Genomic DNA, 24,312 nt, shown 5'->3' on the forward strand with positions numbered 1-24,312 from the left:
GAGAAGACATTTTCCAGACAAATATATGCCAATAATCTCAGACTGTGAACCAGAGGTATCACCACAGATAGAACAATGAGCCAGATATTTTAAAGGATGTATAAATATGAAGCATCCAGTTGGCGTTTCCACTCACTACCAAATATGGTGATGAGAGGATGGCCAGTGGCCGGAATTTTCTCATCAATGAAATATTTGATCTCCATACAGTTCATTTCCAAAAACGGATTCATTTGCCCCCATTGGAAACAACAGACCAGAAACTATCTTAGCTAACACAGTCATTGTCAGGCAACTAGCTCATTTTATATAGTGAACAAAATATAAACAACATGTGAAGTGTTGCTCCCATGTTTCATGAGCAGGAAAAAAAGATCCCAGAAATGTTCCATATGCACAAAGATGCTTACTTCTCTCAAATGTGTTGCTCAAATTTGTTTACATCCCTGTTAGTGAGCAGTTCTCCATGTTTGTCATATCAAGAAGATGACCAAACAGCATTACAGGTGCATCTTGTGCTGGGGACAAAAGGCCTCTATAAAATGTGCAGTTTTGTCACAAAACACAATGCCACAGATGTCTCAAGTTGAGGGAGCGCGCAATTGGCATGCTGACTGCAGGAATGTCCACAAGATCTGTTGCCAGAGAATGTAATGTTCATTTCTCTACCATAAGCCGCATCCAAAATCGTTTTACAGAATTTGGCAGTAGTCCAACCGGCCTCAATATGACTACATGTAACCACGCCAGCCCAGGACCTCCATATCCGGCTTCTTCACCTGGATGATCATCTGAGACCAGCCACCCGAACAGCTGAAGAAACTGAGGAGTATCTGTCTGTAATAATAATGCCCTTTTTTGTGGAAAAACTCGTTCTGATTGGTTGGGCCTGGCATGCCCACCAATGGCTGTGCCCCTGCCCAGAAACTTGAACTCATTAGATTAGGGCATAATGAATTTATTTCAATTGACTGATTTCCTTATAAGAACTGTAACTCAGTAAAATCTTTTAATTGTTGCTTTTATACTTTTGTTCAGTATACAAAGGCGAGTGATAAACATAGCTAGCTTACAAGCTGATCATTCTGGTTTTCATAACACAGTATGTTAGCTAACATTAGCTAACTACAGAATCCCAAAGCTTGGAAAAGTTAAATTAAATAACGAGGATCATGAACACAAAAGTACCATAACTATCTTTCATAGTCATAAAAAAAATATATTTAATTGAATTTGGCAGAGAATGTTCCTTGCTTTGTAACCATTGCGTAAGTCATTTAACTTAGCAGCTTGCTCGCTATAGTAGCTAGTCGCTGTTGTGAATCATATCGAGTTGACAAGTTAGTAACGCATTCAAGGAGGAAACGAGGTTACAAATATATACATTGACAGAGCATGTCAACAATAAAACACAGTAATCCTACTTATAATGTAAAGACAAGTCAAATCCCTATATATTACATACCAAGCGTGTAGCTAGATTTCTGTTCACCTTCCTTGAGATAAGTGCGCACTTCACCGACGTAATATGACGCAATTTCTTGAACGTTCTGACAGATGTCGTCATAATCAAGGGACGAATTTCATCGAAATTAATGTGACTTGTAGTTCTTAGGTCGATTTTTTTTTCTAGAGATTCTAAAGACGTGTCAAATGAATTCCAACAGGTGGCGGCACATCTTCATCCACCAAAAAGTGCTGCAACCTTTGCAAGTCTACTTTTTAGGATAGCACATCTGTCAGTTTCAACTTGCTTATGACTCTTTGGAAATCTTTTTTTATTTTTTAACGGGCCTTTGCACATTTACGTTGATAAAGAAATACGTATGTTTACTATGAGTGTAATGTTTACTGTCATTTCTGATTGTTTATTTAACTTTGATCTATTTCACTTGCTTTGGCAATGTAAACATATGTTTATCATGCCAATAAAGCCCTCTGAATTTAATTGAATTGAGAGAGGGAAAGATGGAGAGGAGGGAGGAGAAAGCGAGCGAGACAGAGAAAGAGTGGCCCTCTATATTCGGCTATGTAAAAACAGCGATGGGTGAGGGGCCAACCTCTCCACATGTGACTACAGTGTCCATTTTTAGAGGAAGTGCGGCACACTCGGTCACGGTGTGTTCTTGCCCTTTCGTTGGGATTAGAGATGTAAAATAATAATAATTCAACCGTTAATGCGTTTTTTTGTTTGTTTGTTACATATATCTTCACAGGTTTATTTCATCTCATTATTGTTCGGATTTTTCCCCCTTTATTTTTCGTGTGGACATTTTGAGAAAAATACTTTTTTGTATTTCTAAACTTTTCTTTCTAAAATGTCAAAGTTTGCTCGCGTATTTTTGTAGTCCACCTTCGTCTATGGAATCATCTTGGGGATATTAGAAATAGCCTAACGGACATGGAGGAGTTTATCAACTTTTCCCACACAAGGTGCCTTTTGTTCGTGAATAAGGCAGCGTGCTTTTGGAAGACTAGACCATGAGGGAACCCATCGAGCGCACAACTGTCGATTAGGCGACTGGTTGCTTGAGAGCGTCAAAATAAAATGGTAAGGAATGCTCCGTTTTAAACCAATTTCTTTTTATAAAAGTTTTCATTTTTTAAAAGTTGTTGCTTTAGTGTTTTCATTATTTTTAAAAAGTGTTTGCTACTTTTTATTATTTGAGAACAAATAACATGGCATGGTCTATTGATGATTTATTGATGACGTATTCCTACTTTATCACTAGCATATTAACTAATTACCGTATAAGGACTTCCTGCTGTATAAATGATGTACTGTATCCAGTGTGGATGACTACACAGGATTTGTGCTGTATCTCACCTGATAGCCCTTGGCTTGATTTCTAAAGACCAAACACTATATTTTACTGACTGGGCATACATGCATGAGCTGGAAGCACCACCAATGGATGAGGACTTCTAGGGTATCAAACAACCCACAGTGATATGATACCAGCGCTGCCCTCTGTCAATGTGCCAGCCTGTCAAGATCCAATACAGCCTGGTGCGGCAGGTAGCCTAGAGTGGTTAGAGGCGGGCCAGTGGCCGCAAGGTTGCTGGTTTGAATCCCGGGTCTGATAGGACAAATCTTTCTGGAAGTGAGCTGGCAACCTGGAAGGTTGCTGGTGTCAAGTCCTAGAGGCATTACCTGCCGTTGTGCTCTTGACCAAGGCACATAACCCTTCTCAACAACAGCTCCCCGGACACCCAGTGTGACAGCGCTGCTCCAAAACCTGTACAGTTATGTGTTTCCTTCGGAGGGGTTGGTTAAAGGCAGAGGATAGCATATCCGGGTCACATGTCGGTTGGACCTTGTGTGCAATTGACCAATAAAGTCATCTTGATCTTAATCTTAGCCTGGTCCCAGATCTGTTTGTACTTTCTTGGCCATAGGGTTTGGTAAGACAGCACAAACATATCTGAGTCCAGGCTAGATCCATTACAGAGTACCACTGAACTGCTCTCTGTAAATATGAGGCAACCTGCCATAGGGGCATGGGGCACAACCTTTACTTTATCATGCTTTAAATAGCCCTGTGTAATTACAGTATTACAGTATGTTAAGCTAAACGTCTGTTGATAGGGGTAAGGCAAAATCACCCGAAGTGAAGTCATGTTGCTGTATGTCTGTGGTGCCTATGGTCGCCTAATGTACCTGCAATGGTAAACTGTTAATTACTTTGTCAAGGTAGGGTAAAAAAATAAAACAGCTGATAGTTTCTATTCTGAAATGATTCAAGGTTTCACTTGATACACTGCTTTGCACTGCCAGAACAGGTGAAAATTAAACCATATGCTCTTCAAGCTTCGCTGACTGCATTAATTGAAATTTCACACAGAGAAATGGTTACAAATGTGATTGTCATGCTGGCTCTTCTATCTTCAGGCCCCTTTCGATTTAAAAAATAAATAAATAAATCCTATTTGAGCCTTAAGAAGGAGGCATCCATTAAAAGCATTTGTAACATGCTGATAAATGGGGAGATGGTGGTTCCTTCATGAGCTGATCATCAAATGTGTCATACGCCTCGGTGGGTTGTGAATGTTTCGATGGCAGCTCTATAAAGATGAGTTCTTTCTGACACCACGCTTCTACGGGATAATAAGCTCAGATAATTGGTGTGTACTGGCTTACATTATAAATCATGAAACCATTTGAAAGAAAATACTATTTTGTAGATGTTCTTTTGATGGTTTTCACAGTAATCTATGATCCCTAGTGGCGCAAGCGGTCTAAGGCACTGCATCTCAGTGCAAGAGGTGTCACTACAGTCCCTGGTTCAAATCCAGGCTGTATCACATCCGGCTAGGATTGGGAGTCCCATGGGGCGGCTCACAATTGTTCCGGGTTTGTCCAGGGGTAGGCTGTCATTGAAAATAAGAACTTGTTTTTAACTGACTTGCCTAGTTAAATAAAGGTAAAACATTTAAACAGCTATTCCATTCTATAGCTAATGCTATGGGACTTAGCGACAATGTTGTACATGTAGTGTAGTAGAATTTTTACTGAAGATACAAATACTACATGTTAGAGAACAACCGTTGGACCCAACACAGTCATATGGTGTTATTAAACTATGCCAAAAACCACCCGTATGACAAATAACAAATGAAGCAATCTTCATCCAGTTATGGGCAATTGTTAAGCAATCATCAGGAAGCTCTCAATGCATTTCCCTTCTCATTTCCCCTGGCATGTCTCCCATTGGCTGTGGTCTGTGGCTATATGATGATGGCATGTCTCCCATTGGCTGAGGTCTGTGGCTATATGATGATGGCATGTCTCCCATTGGCTGAGGTCTGTGGCTATATGATGATGGCATGTCTCCCATTGGCTGAGGTCTGTGGCTATATGATGATGGCATGTCTCCCATTGGCTGAGGTCTGTGGCTATATGATGATGGCATGTCTCCCATTGGCTGAGGTCTGTGGCTATATGATGATGGCATGTCTCCCATTGGCTGAGGTCTGTGGCTATATGATGATGGCATGTCTCCCATTGGCTGAGGTCTGTGGCTGTATATGATGATGGCATGTCTCCCATTGGCTGAGTCTGTCTGTGGCTATGAAGATGGCATGATGATGGCATGTCTCCCATTGGCTGAGGTCTGTGGCTATATGATGATGGCATGTCTCCCATTGGCTGAGGTCTGTGGCTATATGATGATGGCATGTCTCCCATTGGCTGAGGTCTGTGGCTATATGATGATGGCATGATTGGCTGATGGTCTCCCATTGGCTGAGGTCTGTGGCTATATGATGATGGCATGTCTCCCATTGGCTGAGGTCTGTGGCTATATGATGATGGCATGTCTCCCATTGGCCATTGATGGCATGTCTCCCATTGGCTGAGGTCTGTGGCTATATGATGATGGCATGTCTCCCATTGGCTGAGGTCTGTGGCTATATGATGATGGCATGTCTCCCATTGGCTGAGGTCTGTGGCTATATGATGATGGCATGTCTCCTATTGGCTGAGGTCTGTGGCTATATGATGATGGCATGTCTCCTATTGGCTGTGGTCGGTAGCTATATGATGATGGCATGTCTCCCATTGGCTGTGGTCTGTGGCTATATAATGCTGAGTACCTCTCATGCATGTACTTAAATGTCCTCCTCGATTAGTCTTTCCACGATTCCTTGCGTCCTCTTCCTTCTGAAACAGCGTTGGAGGAAAAGATCCAAGGTCCATCCCTTCTGACCTAATCCTCCAATGTGTTTTGAGGAGAAAGGACACAGGGAATCGAGAAAGGATGAATTGGGAAAGAGCCACGGAGTGAATTTAAAAAAGGCCTGAGTTGGGATCTTTAGTGACTGACCAGTTGAGGGACACTGGGCCCTCTCTGTGTGGACAAACTGTATTGTGACTGACTGGTTCTACGCACCAACAACCCTTTGGGAGAGTACAATGGTTTTCCAATGAGTAACATGTTACACCTTTGGCCTTGGCATGGCAGGGATCCTAACAGGCCAGGAGGGTTGTCAGTCTCTGACCAGCTGACGTGCAGGTGACTCTAGGGCTGGTCGGCATTTATTGAGATGAGTCATGTATTGGAGGCAGCTCTACAGAGTGGTCACTAGCTGACACAGCCACAAAGTCATACAATCTGATTTTAAACCTAACCCTAACCACTCTGCTAACCCTAATTCCTAACCCTAACCACTCTGCTAACCCTACTTCCTAACCCTAACCACTCTGCTAACCCTACTTCCTAACCCTAACCACTCTGCTAACCCTACTTCCTAACCCTAACCACTCTGCTAACCCTACTTCCTAACCCTAACCACTCTGCTAAACCTACTTCCTAACCCTAACCACTCTGCTAACCCTACTTCCTAACCCTAACCTTAACCACTCTGCTAACCCTACTTCCTAACCCTAACCTTACATTTACAATATAGATCATTTTGACTTTGCAGCTGGCCAATCTAGCGGAAGCGTCTCATTTCTGCCTCCAAGTCAAGACTATTGACAATAAACGTCAACCTGTGACCTAAAAAATGTTTTCAAATGTACATTTAACTAGACAGGTCAGTTAAGAACAAATTCTTATTTACAATGACGGCCAAACCCGGACAACGCTGGGCCAATAGTGCGCTGCCCTATGGGACTCCCGATCACAGCCAGATGTGATACAGCCTGGATTCAAACCAGGGACTGTAGTGATGCCTCTTGCACTGGGATGCAGTGCCTTAGACCACTGCGCCACTCGGGAGCTGAAAAAAGATCACAACGCTGTGATCTCAGGCCAGAATTTTTTTTACAGTCTGAACTCTGTGAGAGATGTTTGTGTCTGTGTCATGTGGGCAGACGGTGTAAGACGGAGATGGTCAGAGGGAGATTTCCTCTCTGGCGAAAACACAGACTCAGTGTACTCCAAGTCCAACTTGTGATTACCAACTAGTCCACGTCAACAGTGAGTGCTGGGTCTAGTTCCAATTCAAAACTTTTACTCTACGTCCTCTAACTCATTCACCTTTTGAGAGGGTTTCACAGGATTTGTCTCATCATTTTGGGAGTTAAGATTTGTAGTCTTTTGGACAGGCTACTGTAGCAGCCTGAGGCAGACAGAGGTTGCAACAGGGTGTTGGAACTCAGCCTTCATAGCAACAAAACAATAGATAAGAAATCTGAGGCATCATGGGAATTCAGAAGACAGAAAGGGGGGAACATCAGGTATACTGGGATTTTGGATGAATACATGGATACCATTTTTATTGCTCAACATCCAGAATAAAATAAGTTAGAGGTAGTTTCGCAAGCTAATGCTAACTAGCGATGTCACAAAGGAAGTTAGAAGTAGTTTCGTAAGCTAATTCTAACTAGCGATGGCACAAAGGAAGTTAGAAGTAGTTTCGTAAGCTAATTCTAACTAGCGATGGCACAAAGGAAGTTAGAAGTAGTTTCGCAAGCTAATGCTAACTAGCGATGTCACAAAGGAAGTTAGAAGTAGTTTCGTAAGCTAATTCTAACTAGCGATGGCACAAAGGAAGTTAGAAGTAGTTTCGTAAGCTAATTCTAACTAGCGATGGCACCATGACTGGAAGTCTATTATGACAAAGCACAAACCTAATGTCAAAGACTATAGTGTCAGAGTGAAAATGTCTAAAGTACACCAAGGCTGCAGTGTATTTGGGTCCGGAGTTACAACAAGAGCTTCATCCTCAGCTTTAATGGGAGCTGCCATCTCTCTGGGGCTGTGTCCCAAATGGCTCCTATTCCCTGTATAGTGCACTGCATTCGAACATAGGCTCTGATCTGAAAAAATACCAATTGTTGGAAAAAAGATCAGAATTTGGCTGCCTGTCTAAACGCAGCCAGGGACAAGTGAATACGAGTCAGTTGTGTTTGCAGCAGTTTGTATGAATCTGAGTGGTTACATACAGTACATGTTAAATGGTTACGAGACAGAGATAATGAGACTCTTGCTGTAATCGAAGGGAAGGTACCACTGAAGGCCTCCGTATTCAGGCAGGCAGCTTGAAGCAGAAGTGTGTCACCATCCAGGCCCTGAAGAAGGCACAGTTATACCGAAATTTTGGTGATTTACCTAATAAATTACATAGAGATTATATATACAGTCATGGCCAAAAGTTTTGAGAATGACACAAATATTAATTTCCACAAAGTTTGCTGCTTCAGTGTCTTTAGATATTTTTGACAGATGTTACTATGGAATACTGAAGTATAATTACAAGCATTTCATAAGTGTCAAAGGCTTTTATTGACAATTACATGAAGTTGATGCAAAGAGTTAATATTTGCAGTGTTGACCCTTCTTTTTCAAGACCTCTGCAATCCGCCCTGGCATGCTGCTGTCAATTAACTTCTGGGCCACATCATGACTGATGGCAGCCCATTGTTGCATAATCAATGCTTGGAGTTTGTCAGAATTTGTGGGTTTTTATTTGTCCACCCGCCTCTTGAGGATTGACCACAAGTTCCCAATGGGATTAAGGTCTGGGGAGTTTCCTGGCCATGGACCCAAAATATCGAAATGTTGTTACCCTAGCAACTTAGTTATCACTTTTGCCTTATGGCAAGGTGCTCCATCGTGCTGGAAAAGGCATTGTTCTGGATGGTTGGGAGAAGTTGCTCTCGGAGGATGTGTTGGTACCATTCTTTATTCATGGCTGTGTTCTTAGGCAAAATTGTCAGTGAGCCCACTCCCTTGGCTGAGAAACAACCCCACACATGAATGGTCTCAGGATGCTTTACTGTTGGCATGACACAGGACTGATGGTAGCGCTCACCTTGTCTTCTCCGGACAAGCTTTTTTCCGGATGCCCAAAACAATCGGAAAGGGGATTCATCAGAGAAAATTACTTTACCCCAGTCCTCAGCAGTCTAATCCCTGTACCTTTTGCAGAATATCAGTCTGTCCCTGATGTTTTTCCTGGAGAGAAGTGGCTTCTTTGCTGCCCTTCTTGGCACTAGGCCATCCTCCAAAAGTCTTCGCCTTACTGTGTGTGCAGATGCACTCACACCTGCCTGCTGCCATTCCTGAGCAAGCTCTGTACTGGTGGTGCCCCGATCCCGCAGCTGAATCAACTTTAGGAGATGGTCCTGGTGCTTGCTGGACTTTCTTGGGTGCCCTGAAGCCTTCTTCACAACAATTGAACCGCTCTTCTTGAATGCATATTGCCATCATACAAACTGAGGCAGCAGGCTGTGAAAATTAATATTTGTGTCATTCTCAAAACATTTGGCCACGACTGTAGAAGGTGACTGTCTTTATTTCCATAGCTCAGGGAACTGATTTCTCAGGAGCAGTGGTGTAAAGTACTTAAGTAAAAAATACTTGAAAGTACTACTTAATGTTACGGTTTTCTTCGGGTGAAAGAGAGTCGGACCAAAATGCAGCGTGGTTAGTTCGATACATCTTTAATGAAGACGAAACACGAACAATACAAAAACAATAAACGTAACGTGAAAACCGAAACAGCCTAAACTGGTGCAAACAAACACAGAGACAGGAACAATCACCCACGAAACACTCAAAGAATAAGGCTGCCTAAATATTGTTCCCAATCAGAGACAACGAGAATCACCTGCCTCTGATTGAGAACAGCCTCAGGCAACCATAGACTTTGCTAGAACACCCCACTAAGCCACAATCCCGAAACCTACGAAAAAACCCCATAATTAAACACAACACAAAATAAACCCATGTCACACCCTGGCCTGACCAAATAAATATAGAAAACACAAAATACTAAGACCAGGGCGTGACACTTAAGTCGTTTTGTTGGGTATCTGTACTTTACTTTACTATTTATATTTTTGACAACTTTTACTTTTATTTTCTCTACATTCCTAAAGAAAATGATGTACTTTTTACTCTAAACATTTTCCCTGGCACCCAAAAGTACTGGGTTAACTGGTCTAGGAACAGTGGGTTAACTGGCCTAGGAACACTGGGTTAACTGTGTTGTTTAATGAACAACGTGAAACAACGTGAAACACGAATAAACACAAAACACTACAAAACAAAGAACATAACGAAAACCGAAACAGCCTATACTTGTGTAAATAAATAAAGCGATAGGAACAACGACACTAAGGACAATCACCCACGACAAACTCAAAGAATATGGCTGCCTAAATATGGTTCCCAATCAGAGACAACAATAAACACCTGCCTCTGATTGAGAACCACTCCAGACAGCCATAGACTTTGCTAGATAACCCCACCAGCTACAATCCCAATACATACACACCAAAACCCCAAGACAAAACACACCACAATACAAAAACCCCATGCCACACCCTGGCCTGACCCAATACATGAAGAAAAACACAAAATACTTAGACCAGGGCGTGACAAGGATATCTGAGTGTTGGAGCATGCCCCTGGCTCTCCTTAAATATATATATTTTTTTTAAATAAAATGAGGCCATCTGGTTTGCTTAATATTAAGTAATGATTTATACTTTTACTTTGATACTTAAATATATTTTATCAATGACATTTACTTTTGATACTTAAGTATATTTAAAACCAAATACTTTTAGACTTTTACTCAAGTAGTATTTTACTGGGTGACTCACTTTTACCCAAGTCATTTTCTATTAAGGTATCTTTACTTTTACTCATTTATGAATAAATTAGGGACTTTTTCCACCACTGGTCTGGAGTAAAAGGTCCTGTCCACAGAGCTGCTCAAATCAAAACATCTTTTACTGGTCTGGAGTAAAAGTCCTGTCCTCAGAGCTGCTCAAATCAAAACATATTTTACTGGTCTGGAGTAAAAGATCCTGTCCTCAGAGCTGCTCAAATCAAAACATCTTTTACTGGTCTGGAATAAAAGGTCCTCAGAGCTGCTCAAATCAAAACATCTTTTACTGGTCTGGAGTAAAAGGTCCTGTCCTCAGAGCTGCTCAAATCAAAACATCTTTTACTGGTCTGGAATAAAAGGTCCTCAGAGCTGCTCAAATCAAAACATCTTTTACTGGTCTGGAGTAAAAGGTCCTGTCCTCAGAGCTGCTCAAATCAAAACATCTTTTACTGGTCTGGAGTAAAAGGTCCTGTCCACACAGCTGCTCAAATCAAAACATCTTTTACTGGTCTGGAGTAAAAGGTCCTGTCCTCAGAGCTGCTCAAATCAAGACATATTTTACTGGTCTGGAGTAAAAGGTCCTCAGAGCTGCTCAAATCAAAACATCTTTTACTGGTCTGGAGTAAAAGGTCCTGTCCACACAGCTGCTCAAATCAAAACATATTTTACTGGTCTGGAATAAAAGGTCCTCAGAGCTGCTCAAATCAAAACATCTTTTACTGGTCTGGAGTAAAAGGTCCTGTCCACAGAGCTGCTCAAATCAAAACATCTTTTACTGGTCTGGAGTAAAAGGTCCTGTCCACAGAGCTGCTCAAATCAAAACATCTTTTACTGGTCTGGAGTAAAAGGTCCTGTCCTCAGAGCTGCTCAAATCAAAACATCTTTTACTGGTCTGGAGTAAAAGGTCCTGTCCACAGAGCTGCTCAAATCAAAACATCTTTTACTGGTCTGGAGTAAAAGGTCCTGTCCACAGAGCTGCTCAAATCAAAACATCTTTTACTGGTCTGGAGTAAAAGGTCCTGTCCACAGAGCTGCTCAAATCAAAACATCTTTTACTGGTCTGGAGTAAAAGGTCCTGTCCACAAAGCTGCTCGAATCAAAACATCTTTTACTGGTCTGGAGTAAAAGGTCCTGTCCACAGAGCTGCTCAAATCAAAACATCTTTTACTGGTCTGGAGTAAAAGGTCCTGTCCTCAGAGCTGCTCAAATCAAAACATCTTTTACTGGTCTGGAGTAAAAGGTCCTGCTCAAATCAAAACCTTTTACTGGTCAGAGCTGCTCAAATCAAAACATCTTTTACTGGTCTGGAGTAAAAGGTCCTGTCCACAGAGCTGCTCAAATCAAAACATATTTTACTGGTCTGGAGTAAAAGGTCCCAGAGCTGCTCAAATCAAAACACAGTAAAAGGCTGCTCAAATCAAAACATCTTTTACTGGTCTGGAGTAAAAGGTCCTCAGAGCTGCTCAAATCAAAACATCTTTTACTGGTCTGGAGTAAAAGGTCCTGTCCACAGAGCTGCTCAAATCAAAACATCTTTTACTGGTCTGGAGTAAAAGGTCCCCAGAGCTGCTCAAATCAAAACATCTTTTACTGGTCTGGAGTAAAAGGTCCTGTCCACAGAGCTGCTCAAATCAAAACATCTTTTACTGGTCTGGAGTAAAAGGTCCTGTCCACAGAGCTGCTCAAATCAAAACATCTTTTACTGGTCTGGAGTAAAAGGTCCTGTCCACAGACCTGCTCAAATCAAAACATCTTTTACTGGTCTGGAGTAAAAGGTCCTCAGAGCTGCTCAAATCAAAACATCTTTTACTGGTCTGGAGTAAAAGGTCCTGTCCACAGAGCTGCTCAAATCAAAACATATTTTACTGGTCTGGAGTAAAAGGTCCCCAGAGCTGCTCAAATCAAAACATCTTTTACTGGTCTGGAGTAAAAGGTCCTCAGAGCTGCTCAAATCAAAACATCTTTTACTGGTCTGGAGTAAAAGGTCCTCAGAGCTGCTCAAATCAAAACATCTTTTACTGGTCTGGAGTAAAAGGTCCTGTCCACACAGCTGCTCAAATCAAAACATCTTTTACTGGTCTGGAGTAAAAGGTCCTGTCCACAGAGCTGCTCAAATCAAAACATATTTTACTGGTCTGGAGTAAAAGGTCCTCAGAGCTGCTCAAATAAAAACATCTTTTACTGGTCTGGAGTAAAAGGTCCTGTCCACAGAGCTGCTCAAATCAAAACATCTTTTACTGGTCTGGAGTAAAAGGTCCTGTCCTCAGAGCTGCTCAAATCAAAACATCTTTTACTGGTCTGGAGTAAAAGGTCCTGTCCACAGAGCTGCTCAAATCAAAACATCTTTTACTGGTCTGGAGTAAAAGGTCCTGTCCACAGAGCTGCTCAAATCAAAACATCTTTTACTTGTGCAAGTCTCTTTGTACAAGCTTATTACTGCTGTTTTTATTATAATTTATTAGGTATTTTTCTTAAAACTACGTTGTTGGTTAAGGGCTTGTAAATAATCATTTCACTGTAAGGTCTACTACACCTGTTGTATTCAGTGCATGTGACAAATACAATTTGATTTGATTTTAATCTCTTGGTAACGTGACAACATTGAGAGAACCCCAGAGCGCACGCAGATTCAAAGTCTGCAAGTGTATTTGTTGATTCACAGCAGAATATTCATACTCTTTAAATGGATTTATAATAATTCTGAAAATGTCAAGTCACAAGTTTTCGGCCGTTGTTAAATATTTAACACATCATGATACAACTTTGCAAAATTCAATTACACATTTGCTAATTGTACTTGCAAACACGAATATCAATGTGCAACCACAAAAGTCAAAATATAAACTGGTGTAGTTCTGTCATCATTATAATCCCATACTTAGGAGGCTCTATTCAAAAGTAGTGTACTATATGGGGTGCCATTTGATCCATATGGAGGAATCAGCCAGGCCTTGGGTCTTTCACGGTCTCAGGATACTTTTATTGTCACGCCCTGACCTTAGATATCTCTGTTTTTCTATATATTTTGGTTAGGTCAGGGTGTGACTAGGGTGGGTACTCTAGTTTTGTATGTCTAGGGTTTTTGTATGTCATGGGGTTTTGTATGTCTATGTTGGCATGATATGGTTCCCAATCAGAGACAGCTGTTTATCGTTGTCTCTGATTGGGGATCATATTTAGGTAGCCATTTTCCTCATTTGGGGTGTGTGATCTTGACTATGTTTAGTTGCCTGTCAGCACTAGTTTGTATAGTGTCACGGTTCGGTTGTTATTTTGTTGGTTTGTTCGGTGTTCATCCAGTTAATAAAGAGAATGTATGCATACCACTCCTCCTTGGTCCGATCCTTACAACTAACATGACATTTATATTTATTTAACCTTTATTGAACTAGGCAAGTTAGTTAAGAACAAATTCTTATTTACAATGACGGCCTACCCCGGCCAAACCCTAACCCTGGACGACACTGGGCCAATTGTGTGCCACCCTATGAGACTCCCAATCACGGCCGGTTGTGCTACAGCCCGGAAATAAACCAGGGTCTGTAATGACACCTCTAGGACTGAGCTGCAGTGCCTTAGACCCCTTCGCCACTCGGGAGCCCCGACTTAATGATCACAGCCTTTTACTGTAGCTACTGCCAGGGGGACCTCATAAACTGGCGTTTCCACATTATGTGGCCCTAATTGCTCCTTGTTCCCCACATAGGGCACCTCTTTAGGGGGGGCGCTCGTCAGAAGTCGTACACTATGTAGCGAATTTGGGTGACATTTAGGACACCGTATTAATGATCACGGGTTACTATAGCAACCATTAGAGGGACCTAATGAACTGACCTTTGCACACACACACACAGATGTGCCTTTTGAAACATACAGTTTACAAGTTTTAGCCAGCTATACGATTCAAATCAGATGGTTTACAAGTTCTGCCTCGTGTTTATACACTTTTCCCGATATCGATATTAGATAGACATTTGAATAGAAAGAGACCGTTGTGTTGTCGGCCTACAGCTGGTTTGTCACAAAACCATGGTAGTTGTGGTGGCAGACACATAGACAACGGGTTAACCTGTCTCTGTTCATTGAATGGGCCATTATATCAAACCGGTTCAATAATGATGTACATTTTCACCTCAATCATCACCTCAATCAATGTAGTAATTGTTACTGTGGGTGAATAGCCACAGTCTCTCGGCATGTAAGATAGCCTTTCTAATGGCAGGCAGTGAGTTTAAAGGGGCAATCTGGGATTGGTACATCCATTTATTTTTATGAATGATATAATAGCCATTGATATTTGAAGAATATAACTTAATTTAAGAGTGGTTACATTTCTCCAGCCACATCCTTCAGTTGTTTACAACAAAAAAAAACAGTGGTGTGTTGACCGCTTTGGTTTAGTTTAAAACCCAGATCGCCCGTTTCATCTCGGATCATTAGTCAGGGATTACAGCCAAGCTAACATTATCCCAACAGTAACATTATAGTAATCCTTCAGCAGAATGGGCAGGATATCCCTAAATAGGCCTCATTACATCCGTCTTTGTCTTCAATGGATAGACTCTACTCACTCTGCAAGCCAGGTACAGCTAGGGATGCATCCCAAATGGGACCCTATTCCCTACAATGGGCCCTGGTCAAAAGTAGTGCACTTTAAAGGGAATACTGGTCAAAAATAATGCACTATAAAGGGAATAGTGGTAAAAAATAGTGCACTAAAAGGGAATAGTGGTCAAAAATAATGCACTATAAAGGGAATAGTGGTCAAAAATAGTGCACTATAAAGGGAATAGTGGTCAAAAGTCATGCACTATAAAGGGAATAGTGGTCAAAAGTAGTGCACTATAAAGGGAATAGTGGTCAAAAATAATGCACTATAAAGGGAATAGTGGTCAAAAATAGTGCACTATAAAGGGAATAGTGGACAAAAATAGTGCACTATAAAGGGAATAGGGGTTCATTTGGGACCGATACCAGGTTTTATATCCTGCTGCAGTTCTGCTTGCTCACACTCTCACAGTCTCATAATGGTTACAATTTATGGCCCCGTGACAAGCAGGTTTTCCCCCTTCCATTTCTGTTTACTTTTTGCCTCTGTGCTCTTCCCCATATATCCCCCGTTCAAAGGTAACTGTTTTACTGCAGTGTTAGGTCACTGTTTAGGTGCTCAGTCTGGGAGCTCTCTGTTGGAATAATGAAAGCCCTTCTTCGCTATTCATAGCACCTCCGTCACTCGGTCCCGTCAAGAACATTCTCAAGCCGCCCTCTGCCGGTGGCGCCACAGTGGTGCCTTAAGGATCTCTACAGATCGGTGTCCCGTCCTCGGGACGGTTGAGCTAATGTGCGCTAATGGGATTAGCATGAGGATGTAAGTAACAAGAACATTTCCCAGGACATAGACATATCTGATATTGGCAGAAAGCTTAAATTCTTGTTAATCTAACTGCACTGTCCAATTTACAGTAGCTGTTACAGTGAAATAATACCATGCTATTGTTTGAGGAGAGTGCACAATTAGGAACTTGAAAAGTTATCAGTAAACCAATTGGACACATTTGGGCAGTCTTGATACAACATTTTGAGCAGAAATGCAATGATTCATTGGATCAGTCTAAAACTTTGCACATGCACTGCTGCCATCTAGTGGCCAAAATCTAAATTGTGCTTAGCCTGGAATAATACATTATGGCCTTTCTCTTGCATTTCAAAGACGATGGTACAAAAAAACGTTTGGCTTTTACTTTGTACTATCTTTTACCAGATCTGTTATATTCGCTCCTACATTAATTTCACATTTCCACAACCTTCAAAGTGTTTCCTTTTAAATGGTATCCAGAATATGCGTATCCTTGCTTCAGGTCCTGAACTACAGGCACTAAGATTTGGGTATGTCATTTTAAAGCGAAAATTTAAAAAAAGGGGCAGATCCTTTTAAAGTGGTGATAAGCCCAGTCATTCTGGACGGAGGCTAAATTTACACTACAGTGCCTGGAAATGCGATGAAATTGCTAAAGTAGTCAAATATTTAGTAGGAAATATCTTTGCTAGCATTATCATCTAGTCAAATTTACTTTAGACAGATGTCAATGTTGTCATTAGCTAGTTTCTTAAAGAATAGCTGGCAATGCTGACGCTAGCTAGCTAAAATCCGGTGGCCTCCCCTCAATCTTAGCTAGCTAGTTAACGTTATACTGCATCTAAAGTCAATCTGGTGACATCAAAATGATGACAAAAGGTTTCCCCACTAATTATTTGCCTCCTTTTGAATGCCATGGTATTCACACGCCACTGTAATGCCCTTCTGATGACATCTTCAGCGGTGCTCATTGACGATCCATTGAGTACAACGCTCAGTCCAAAGCAAACGTTCAAAACAATATTGTGAAGGAAATCAACAACCCATGAATAGCCTGGTCCCAGATCTGTTTGTATTAACTTGTGAACTCCTATCTCCATCATTGAATAAATAAGTAGGAGTTGGTAAGACAGCACCAACATATCTGAGACCAGGCTACAGTACGTCTTCACCAGACTGTGGTTTGTTCTAGTAGCCTGCTGGACATGTCACTGAGTGCTCTTGAGTCTTCTCTTAAAATACCTCATTGAGTGCTGACATAAAGGAGCAGCTGGTGGATTGGGTACCTTGGTGACATACATTACATGGACAACAGTGGATTAGGTTATTTCAGCCACACCCGTTGCTGACAGGTGTATAAAATTGAGCACACAACCATGCAATCTCCATAGACCAACATTGTCCGTAGAATGGCCCATCCTGAAGAGCTCGGTGACTTTCTGCCCTGCTAGAGCTGCCCCTGCTAGAGCTGCCCCTGCTAGAGCTGCCCCTGCAAGAGCTGCCCCTGTCAACTGCAAGCGCTGTTACTGTGAAGTGGAAATGTGTAGGAGCAACAACGGCTGTTTCAGTATAACAATGCCCCTGTGCACAGAGCGAGGTCCATACAGAAATGGTTTGTCGATGATTTTGGAATGAGATGTTCATTGAGCAGGGGTCCACATACCTTTGGCCATGTCATGTTTGACAGTATTGGTTGCATTCAAAGCCTAGATATTTTGTTCCTCTGTGTATGGGTCATGTTACACCACATTTTTATGCTATTATCGCCATGTAGATGTAATATGATCGACCTATATGCAATATTAAATATTATTGTAATTGATTTGAGACAGAGAGAGGCTCAGTCCGAGCAAACATTGTTTTATCTCTAGAGGGACACCAGCTTTCAACACTAGCATTGTGGGTGGGTTCTTGAAATCCCCCCGTAGCCCTAAAGAAAACACAGACAGACCCAAGGGATGTAGCAGATTAAATTCCCCCTGTGAAACCACTCTGACGCTTTCTATTCTTACACCACTGTGGTATGAAATGATATTATCGTCTCCGAAAATGGGTCCTACACCAATTGACGGGAAGCTAGCATGACCCATAAACACAGCTATTAAACTCCCACCTCAAACCGCCAACATGCTGACTAAGCGACGAGGCACTTATACATTTACATCAAGCTATACTATAGCATACTGTATGTAGAACCTGGGATACTTTCTCCTCCATTTGACTGGTTATCAACAGATTAGTTTTCAGAAGATTTAATCTAACACAACTATACAATAATAATTTATGTAAACTTTACTATAAAAATTTAAGCTATCTGTACTATTACAATTTAAGTAATTTATACTATAAGAGTTAAACTCTATACTATGAAAAATACTAAAAAGTTGAATCCTTATGTACAGTTGAATTTGTAACAGTTGAAGTTTATACTGTAAAGTTGAAGTCCTCTATACTGTAACAGTTGAAGTCCTATACTGTAACAGTTGAAGTCCTCTATACTATAAGAGTTGAAGTCCTCTATACTGTAACAGTTGAAGTCCTCTATACTGTAACAGTTGAAGTCCTCTATACTAAAACAGTTGAAGTCCTCTATACTGTAACAGTTGAAGTCCTCTATACTATAACAGTTGAAGTCCTCTATACTGTAACAGTTGAAGTCCTCTATACTGTAACAGTTGAAGTCCTCTATACTAAAACAGTTGAAGTCCTCTATACTGTAACAGTTGAAGTCCTCTATACTGTAACAGTTGAAGTCCTCTATACTGTAACAGTTGAAGTCCTCTATACTGTAACAGTTGAAGTCGTTTAAGGTTTGTGTTCTTGTTTACAGTACTGTAGAGTGTTCATTTCATTTTGCAGAACGATGCAGCCGTGTATACGATGTAAAATACAACAACGATCAACCGGAGGACTGTTTGAATAGGCAGCGGGAGTCTGGAGAAGAGAAGAAGAGTGGCAGAAGCTATTAAAGAAGACATTCCGTGACAGCAGCAGATCCCGACACAGCTTCATCACAGAATGAGGATGAAATACACAATCTCCCTTGTCTTCATTGTGGCACTGGTCATCATTGAGAAGGAAAACAACATTATCTCACGGTAAACCTAAGCCCATCTCCATGATCAACAGAGAGAGAGAGTGTGTGTGTGTGTGTGTGTGTGTGTGTGTGTGTGTGTGTCTGTGTGTGTAAGTGTGTGTAAGTGTGTGTGTGTGTGCGTGTGCGTGCGTGTCTGTGTGTGTGCGTGCGTGTGTGTGTGTGCATGTGCATATGCGTGTGTCTGTGTGTATGTGTGTGTGTATGTGTGTGTGTGTGTGTGTGTGTATGCGTTAGGCCTGTCTGTTATACTGATCTCCCTCAGATTGGAACAGGCTCACCTTTATTCATAGCGGTGTGTTTGAGACATTCGTTTCAGCTACTCGGCCTCAAGTGTCATGCTGTGTTTTCCAAGTCATCTGATTGGATGAAGTAGTCATGTTTCAATTGCATAGATTGTTTACTTACTTTAATTGATTTCACTGTCTGTGGATAAGATGGTCTTGTAAAACTATAAAACATGTTGTTTAACACTGCCAACCCTGTCTTGTAGGGTTTCAGACAAGCTCACCCCAAAGCAGACCCCCCAGACACCCCTTCAGCCCAGTAACTCTGCCTCAGCCCTGGGTCTCCTGAAGTTGAATGGCTCCTCCTTCTCTACCCTGAGCAAGCTGGACCCTGTCTTCACCCTCATGAAGAGACGCCTGGAGAACTACACCGAGCAGAGGTCTGTGTGTGTAGCATGATATACTATTTATCATACAGTAAGACAAGCAGTCTGGTCTTAATGGCTACATGTACTCCTAAATCTACACCCTGTACAGCCAGGAGAGGACTGGCCACCCCTCAGAGCCCGGCTCCTCTCTAGATTTCTTTCTAGGTTCCTGCCTTCCAGGGAGTTGTTCCTACTGTGCTTCTGCCTCTGCATTGCTTCTTCTCTGGGGATTTAGACTGGGTGTCTGTAAAGCACTTAGTGATAACTGCTGATGTAAAAAGGCATTTATAAAATATATGTGATTGATTGACACTACAGTACCTAACATATCATGTTTGATCTCAGTAAAGACATTCCTGAAGCTAGCATAGTGGTGTCCCCACTCCTGATCAGTATTTGTATGTGTGCTGTCCAAGTGGTTGGGAATAATGTTTTTTTATTTTTTATATCCGATTCGATTGACATTGGACAATAACGTTTTGTATTTTGTACTGTATTGTAGGTCAGAGGTCATAGGGTCAGCTGGAAACAGAAAGCACATCCTCCTATTGGCCACCACGCGGACAGGCTCTTCCTTCGTGGGCGAGTTCTTCAACCAGCAGGGAGACAACATGTTCTACCTGTTCGAGCCGCTGTGGCACGTGGAGAGGTCGCTGACATTAGAGAGCGGCGGGACCAACGCCACAGCCGCCGCCCGGGCCTACCGGGAAGTCCTCCAGGGGCTCTTCCTGTGTGACTTCACCCCTCTGGAGAGCTTTATTGACCCACTTCCTGTAGACCACGTCACCTCAGCCCTGTTCAGGAGAGAATCTAGCAGCTCTCTCTGTGAGGAGTCCGTCTGTAGCCCGTTCGTTAAGAAAGTCTTTGAACGCTACCATTGCCGGACCAGGAAGTGTGGTCCCCTCAACCTGACCATGGCGTCCGAGTCATGCCAGCAGAAGGAGCACAGGACCATTAAATCCGTCCGGGTGCGCCAGCTGGAGACCCTGAGACCCCTCGCCGAGGATCCTCGTCTGGATATCAAGTTCATCCAGCTGGTGAGGGACCCCAGGGCGGTTCTGGCCTCCCGCATGGTGGCCTTCTCCGCCAAGTACAACAACTGGAAGAAGTGGGCGGTGGACGGAGATGTGCCCATTGACGACGACGAGGTGAGGAAGCTGAAAGGCAACTGCGACAACATCAGGATGTCTGCGGAGGTCGGCCTGAGGCAGCCGTCTTGGCTGAGGCGGAGGTACATGCTAGTACGGTACGAGGATATCGCTAGATTCCCTATGAGGAAGGCAGCGGAGATGTACAAGTTCACCGGGATCCCGTTCACTCCTCAGGTGAAAGACTGGGTGTTAAAGAACACCCAGGCTTCCAATGAAGCTAGTGGAGTGTATTCAACACAGAAGAACTCCTCCGAGCAAGTGGAGAAATGGAGGTTCAGCATACCGTACAAACTAGCCCAGGTGGTGCAGAGGGTTTGTGGACCCACGATGAAACTGTTTGGGTACAAGTTTGTGAACAGTGAGGCGATGCTGACGGACAAGTCTATCAGTTTGATCGAAGAAAAGATTTTCATACAAAACTTTTTATAGACATTTTACGGTAACTCTGAACTCTGCTCATCAGACAAAGTGGACCAACAGATACGATTATGAAGTGATAGTTGTGAGGATATTTATTGGGGACTGTACTAGTATACAACAGAGTAATGTATGAGACACTTTATAGATACATATTAAATTATGACATGTTACACTCCAGGGTGTAGAAGGAAATACACATTTTTGTGTGTAATAAAAAGGAACGAATACAAAAACGAGTACTACCTTTTAACTTTTTACAGGGACATTTAACAAAAGAAACCTCTTGGTACATGAGTACTACATGGTAGAAAACCCTTGTTACATGAGTACTACATGGTAGAAATCCCTTGTTACATGAGTACTACATGGTAGAAAACCCCTTGTTACATGAGTACTACATGGTAGAAAATCCCTTGTTACATGAGTACTACATGGTAGAAAACCCCTTGTTACATGAGTACTACATGGTAGAAATCCCTTGTTACATGAGTACTACATGGTAGAAAACCCTTGTTATATGAGTACTAAGTGGTAGAAATCCCTTGTTATATGAGTACTGCATGGTAGAAATCCCTTGTAACATGAGTACTACATGGTAGAAATCCCTTGTTACATGAGTACTACATGGTTGAAAACCCTTGTTATATGAGTACTACGTGGTAGAAATCCCTTGTTACATGAGTACTACATGGTAGAAAACCCCTTGTTACATGAGTACTACATGGTAGAAATCCCTTGTTACATGAGTACTACATGGTAGAAATCCCTTGTTACATGAGTACTACATGGTAGAAAACCCCTTGTTACATGAGTGCTACATGGTAGAAATCCCTTGTTATATGAGTACTACATGGTAGAAATCCCTTGTTACATGAGTACTACATGTTAGAAAACCCTTGTTATATGAGTACTACATGGTAGAAATCCCTTGTTACATGAGTATTACATGGTAGAACTCCCTTGTTATATGAGTGCTACATGGTAGAAATCCCTTGTTATATGAGTACTACATGGTAGAAATCCCTTGTTACATGAGTACTACATGGTAGAAATCCCTTGTTACATGAGTACTACATGGTAGAAAACACTTGTTACATGAGTACTACATGGTAGAAATCCCTTGTTACATGAGTACTACATGGTAGAAAAAAACACTTGTTATATGAGTACTACATGGTAGAAATCCCTTGTTACATGAGTACTACATGGTAGAAAACACTTGTTATATGAGTACTACATGGTAGAAAACCCTTGTTATATGAGTACTACATGGTAGAAATCCCTTGTTACATGAGTACTACATGGTAGAAAACACTTGTTATATGAGTACTACATGGTAGAAATCCCTTGTTACATGAGTACTACATGGTAGAAATCCCTTGTTATATGAGTACTACATGGTAGAAAACACTTGTTATATGAGTACTAGAAAACACTTGTTATATGAGTACTACATGGTAGAAATCCCTTGTTATATGAGTACTACATGGTAGAAATCCCTTGTTATATGAGTACTACATGGTAGAAATCCCTTGTTATATGAGTACTACATGGTAGAAAACACTTGTTATATGAGTACTACATGGTAGAAAACCCTAGTTATATGAGTACTACGTGGTAGAAATCCCTTGTTATATGAGTACTACATGGTAGAAATCCCTTGTTATATGAGTACTACATGGTAGAAAACACTTGTTATATGAGTACTACATGGTAGAAATCCCTTGTTATATGAGTACTACATGGTAGAAATCCCTTGTTACATGAGTACTACATGGTAGAAAACACTTGTTATATGAGTACTACATGGTAGAAAACCCTTGTTATATGAGTACTACGTGGTAGAAATCCCTTGTTATATGAGTCCTACATGGTAGAAAAGTTGTTTGTTTTGCACCTTTGCCACCTTTTCACCCCAAGTAATTCAAGCTTTTTAAATCTGGTTTTAGGGTGGCCAAGCTTGAGTCCTTGAACAGTTTCCCTGTTGAAGTGTATTTTTTTCTGTCAAGCCACGGGTTAATAACAGTAGCTGATTTGAGCTGTAGAGAAGGGAGTTAAATGAATGGCTTTGCTCTGTGTGTGTGGAAAGCAAGACAGTGGCAGGACATTCCAATGTTTTGGTCTTGTATGTTCTATAGCATTTACCTATAAAGAAGGGATGTTCTTTCATGTTAATTTAATATATTATTTTATTTGTATTGAGATTGAGAGATTATGGCCATGGCTTTTGCACATGCTACATAGATGGATAGTTTTCTCCCCGCTAACTGATGGGACCCCTTACTTCCAGACCTGGGTTCAAATAGTAGTCGAAATCTTTCATACGGTTTTAGCATTTGCTTTAGCCTGCCAGTAGTGCCATATGGGTGGGGTTTGCTGTTATGAGATTATTCTATTGGTTAATAACACCAGCTAAAGTATTTGAAATGATTTTGAATACTATTTGAACCCAGGTCTGCTTCGTAAACACACCGGCTAGGTGAGTGAGTATCTGTACATGCATGTTGCTGTTTTAGTTTTAATTGGCTGTTAGTGTTTCGCGTCGTGGAAGTCGACGGTGAGCGTAGCGACTCATTCTGTAAAAACAGATGTCTTCGGTGGTCCTGTATGTACAGACATTGTGTGTCCCAAAAGGCACCCTGTTCCCCATAATGCACCATGGGGAATAGACACATACATTCCTCCTGCAGCTGGTTTGCAGAATTGTGTGAGGTTTATCAGCAGCTTTCTGTCCTTTGACACAAGTCTCCTGGCTGGTGATGATGGACGAGAAGAGGACCAGGGGACTAAAAGACTGGGTGTACGTTCCAAATGGCACCCTATTCCGTATATGGTGCACTATTTTTGACCACTGCCCCATTGGGATCTGGTCATAGGTAGTGCACTATGTAGGGAATAGGTTGCCCTTTGGGAGGCGTTATGGTTTTTGTCTATATGTATGCCTATGCCCTTTCTCATTCTGGTGTTAAGTTAAGTTTGCTTTTCATTTCAGTGGAATTCACTACTGTTGTATGTGGTTGTTAGGCCTTTTACTGTACAAGTAAATTGAATACTGACAAGTCTACTTTTG

The 24,312-nt window shown here is 41.7% G+C and overlaps 2 protein-coding genes across 3 annotated transcripts in view; one reads left to right on the forward strand and one right to left on the reverse strand.

Moving 5' to 3' along the window:
- The window catches only part of ghitm (growth hormone inducible transmembrane protein), a 35,947-nt gene extending 34,366 nt beyond the window's left edge, over nucleotides 1-1,581 (reverse strand). Inside the window, exon 1 of one of the 2 annotated variants that reach the window (XM_042319071.1) lies at nucleotides 1,466-1,581. The gene's annotated coding sequence lies outside the window, so the exon portion shown is untranslated. The remainder of the gene's footprint in view (nucleotides 1-1,465) is intronic. The other variant, XM_042319070.1, reaches the window with a different exon arrangement.
- A 481-nt stretch (nucleotides 1,582-2,062) lies between these two features.
- Nucleotides 2,063-22,617, forward strand: LOC112240086 (carbohydrate sulfotransferase 3). The gene is made up of 4 exons (XM_024408453.2): nucleotides 2,063-2,551; nucleotides 18,782-19,020; nucleotides 19,510-19,683; nucleotides 20,174-22,617. The coding sequence occupies exons 2-4, from the start codon at nucleotides 18,941-18,943 to the stop codon at nucleotides 21,249-21,251; spliced, it is 1,332 nt and encodes a 443-aa protein (XP_024264221.2). The 5' UTR covers nucleotides 2,063-2,551; nucleotides 18,782-18,940; the 3' UTR covers nucleotides 21,252-22,617.
- Nucleotides 22,618-24,312: the final 1,695 nt, after the last annotated feature.

Source organism: Oncorhynchus tshawytscha, unplaced genomic scaffold (genome assembly GCF_018296145.1).
Source record: "Oncorhynchus tshawytscha isolate Ot180627B unplaced genomic scaffold, Otsh_v2.0 Un_scaffold_822_pilon_pilon, whole genome shotgun sequence".
Lineage (NCBI taxonomy): Eukaryota > Metazoa > Chordata > Actinopteri > Salmoniformes > Salmonidae > Oncorhynchus > Oncorhynchus tshawytscha.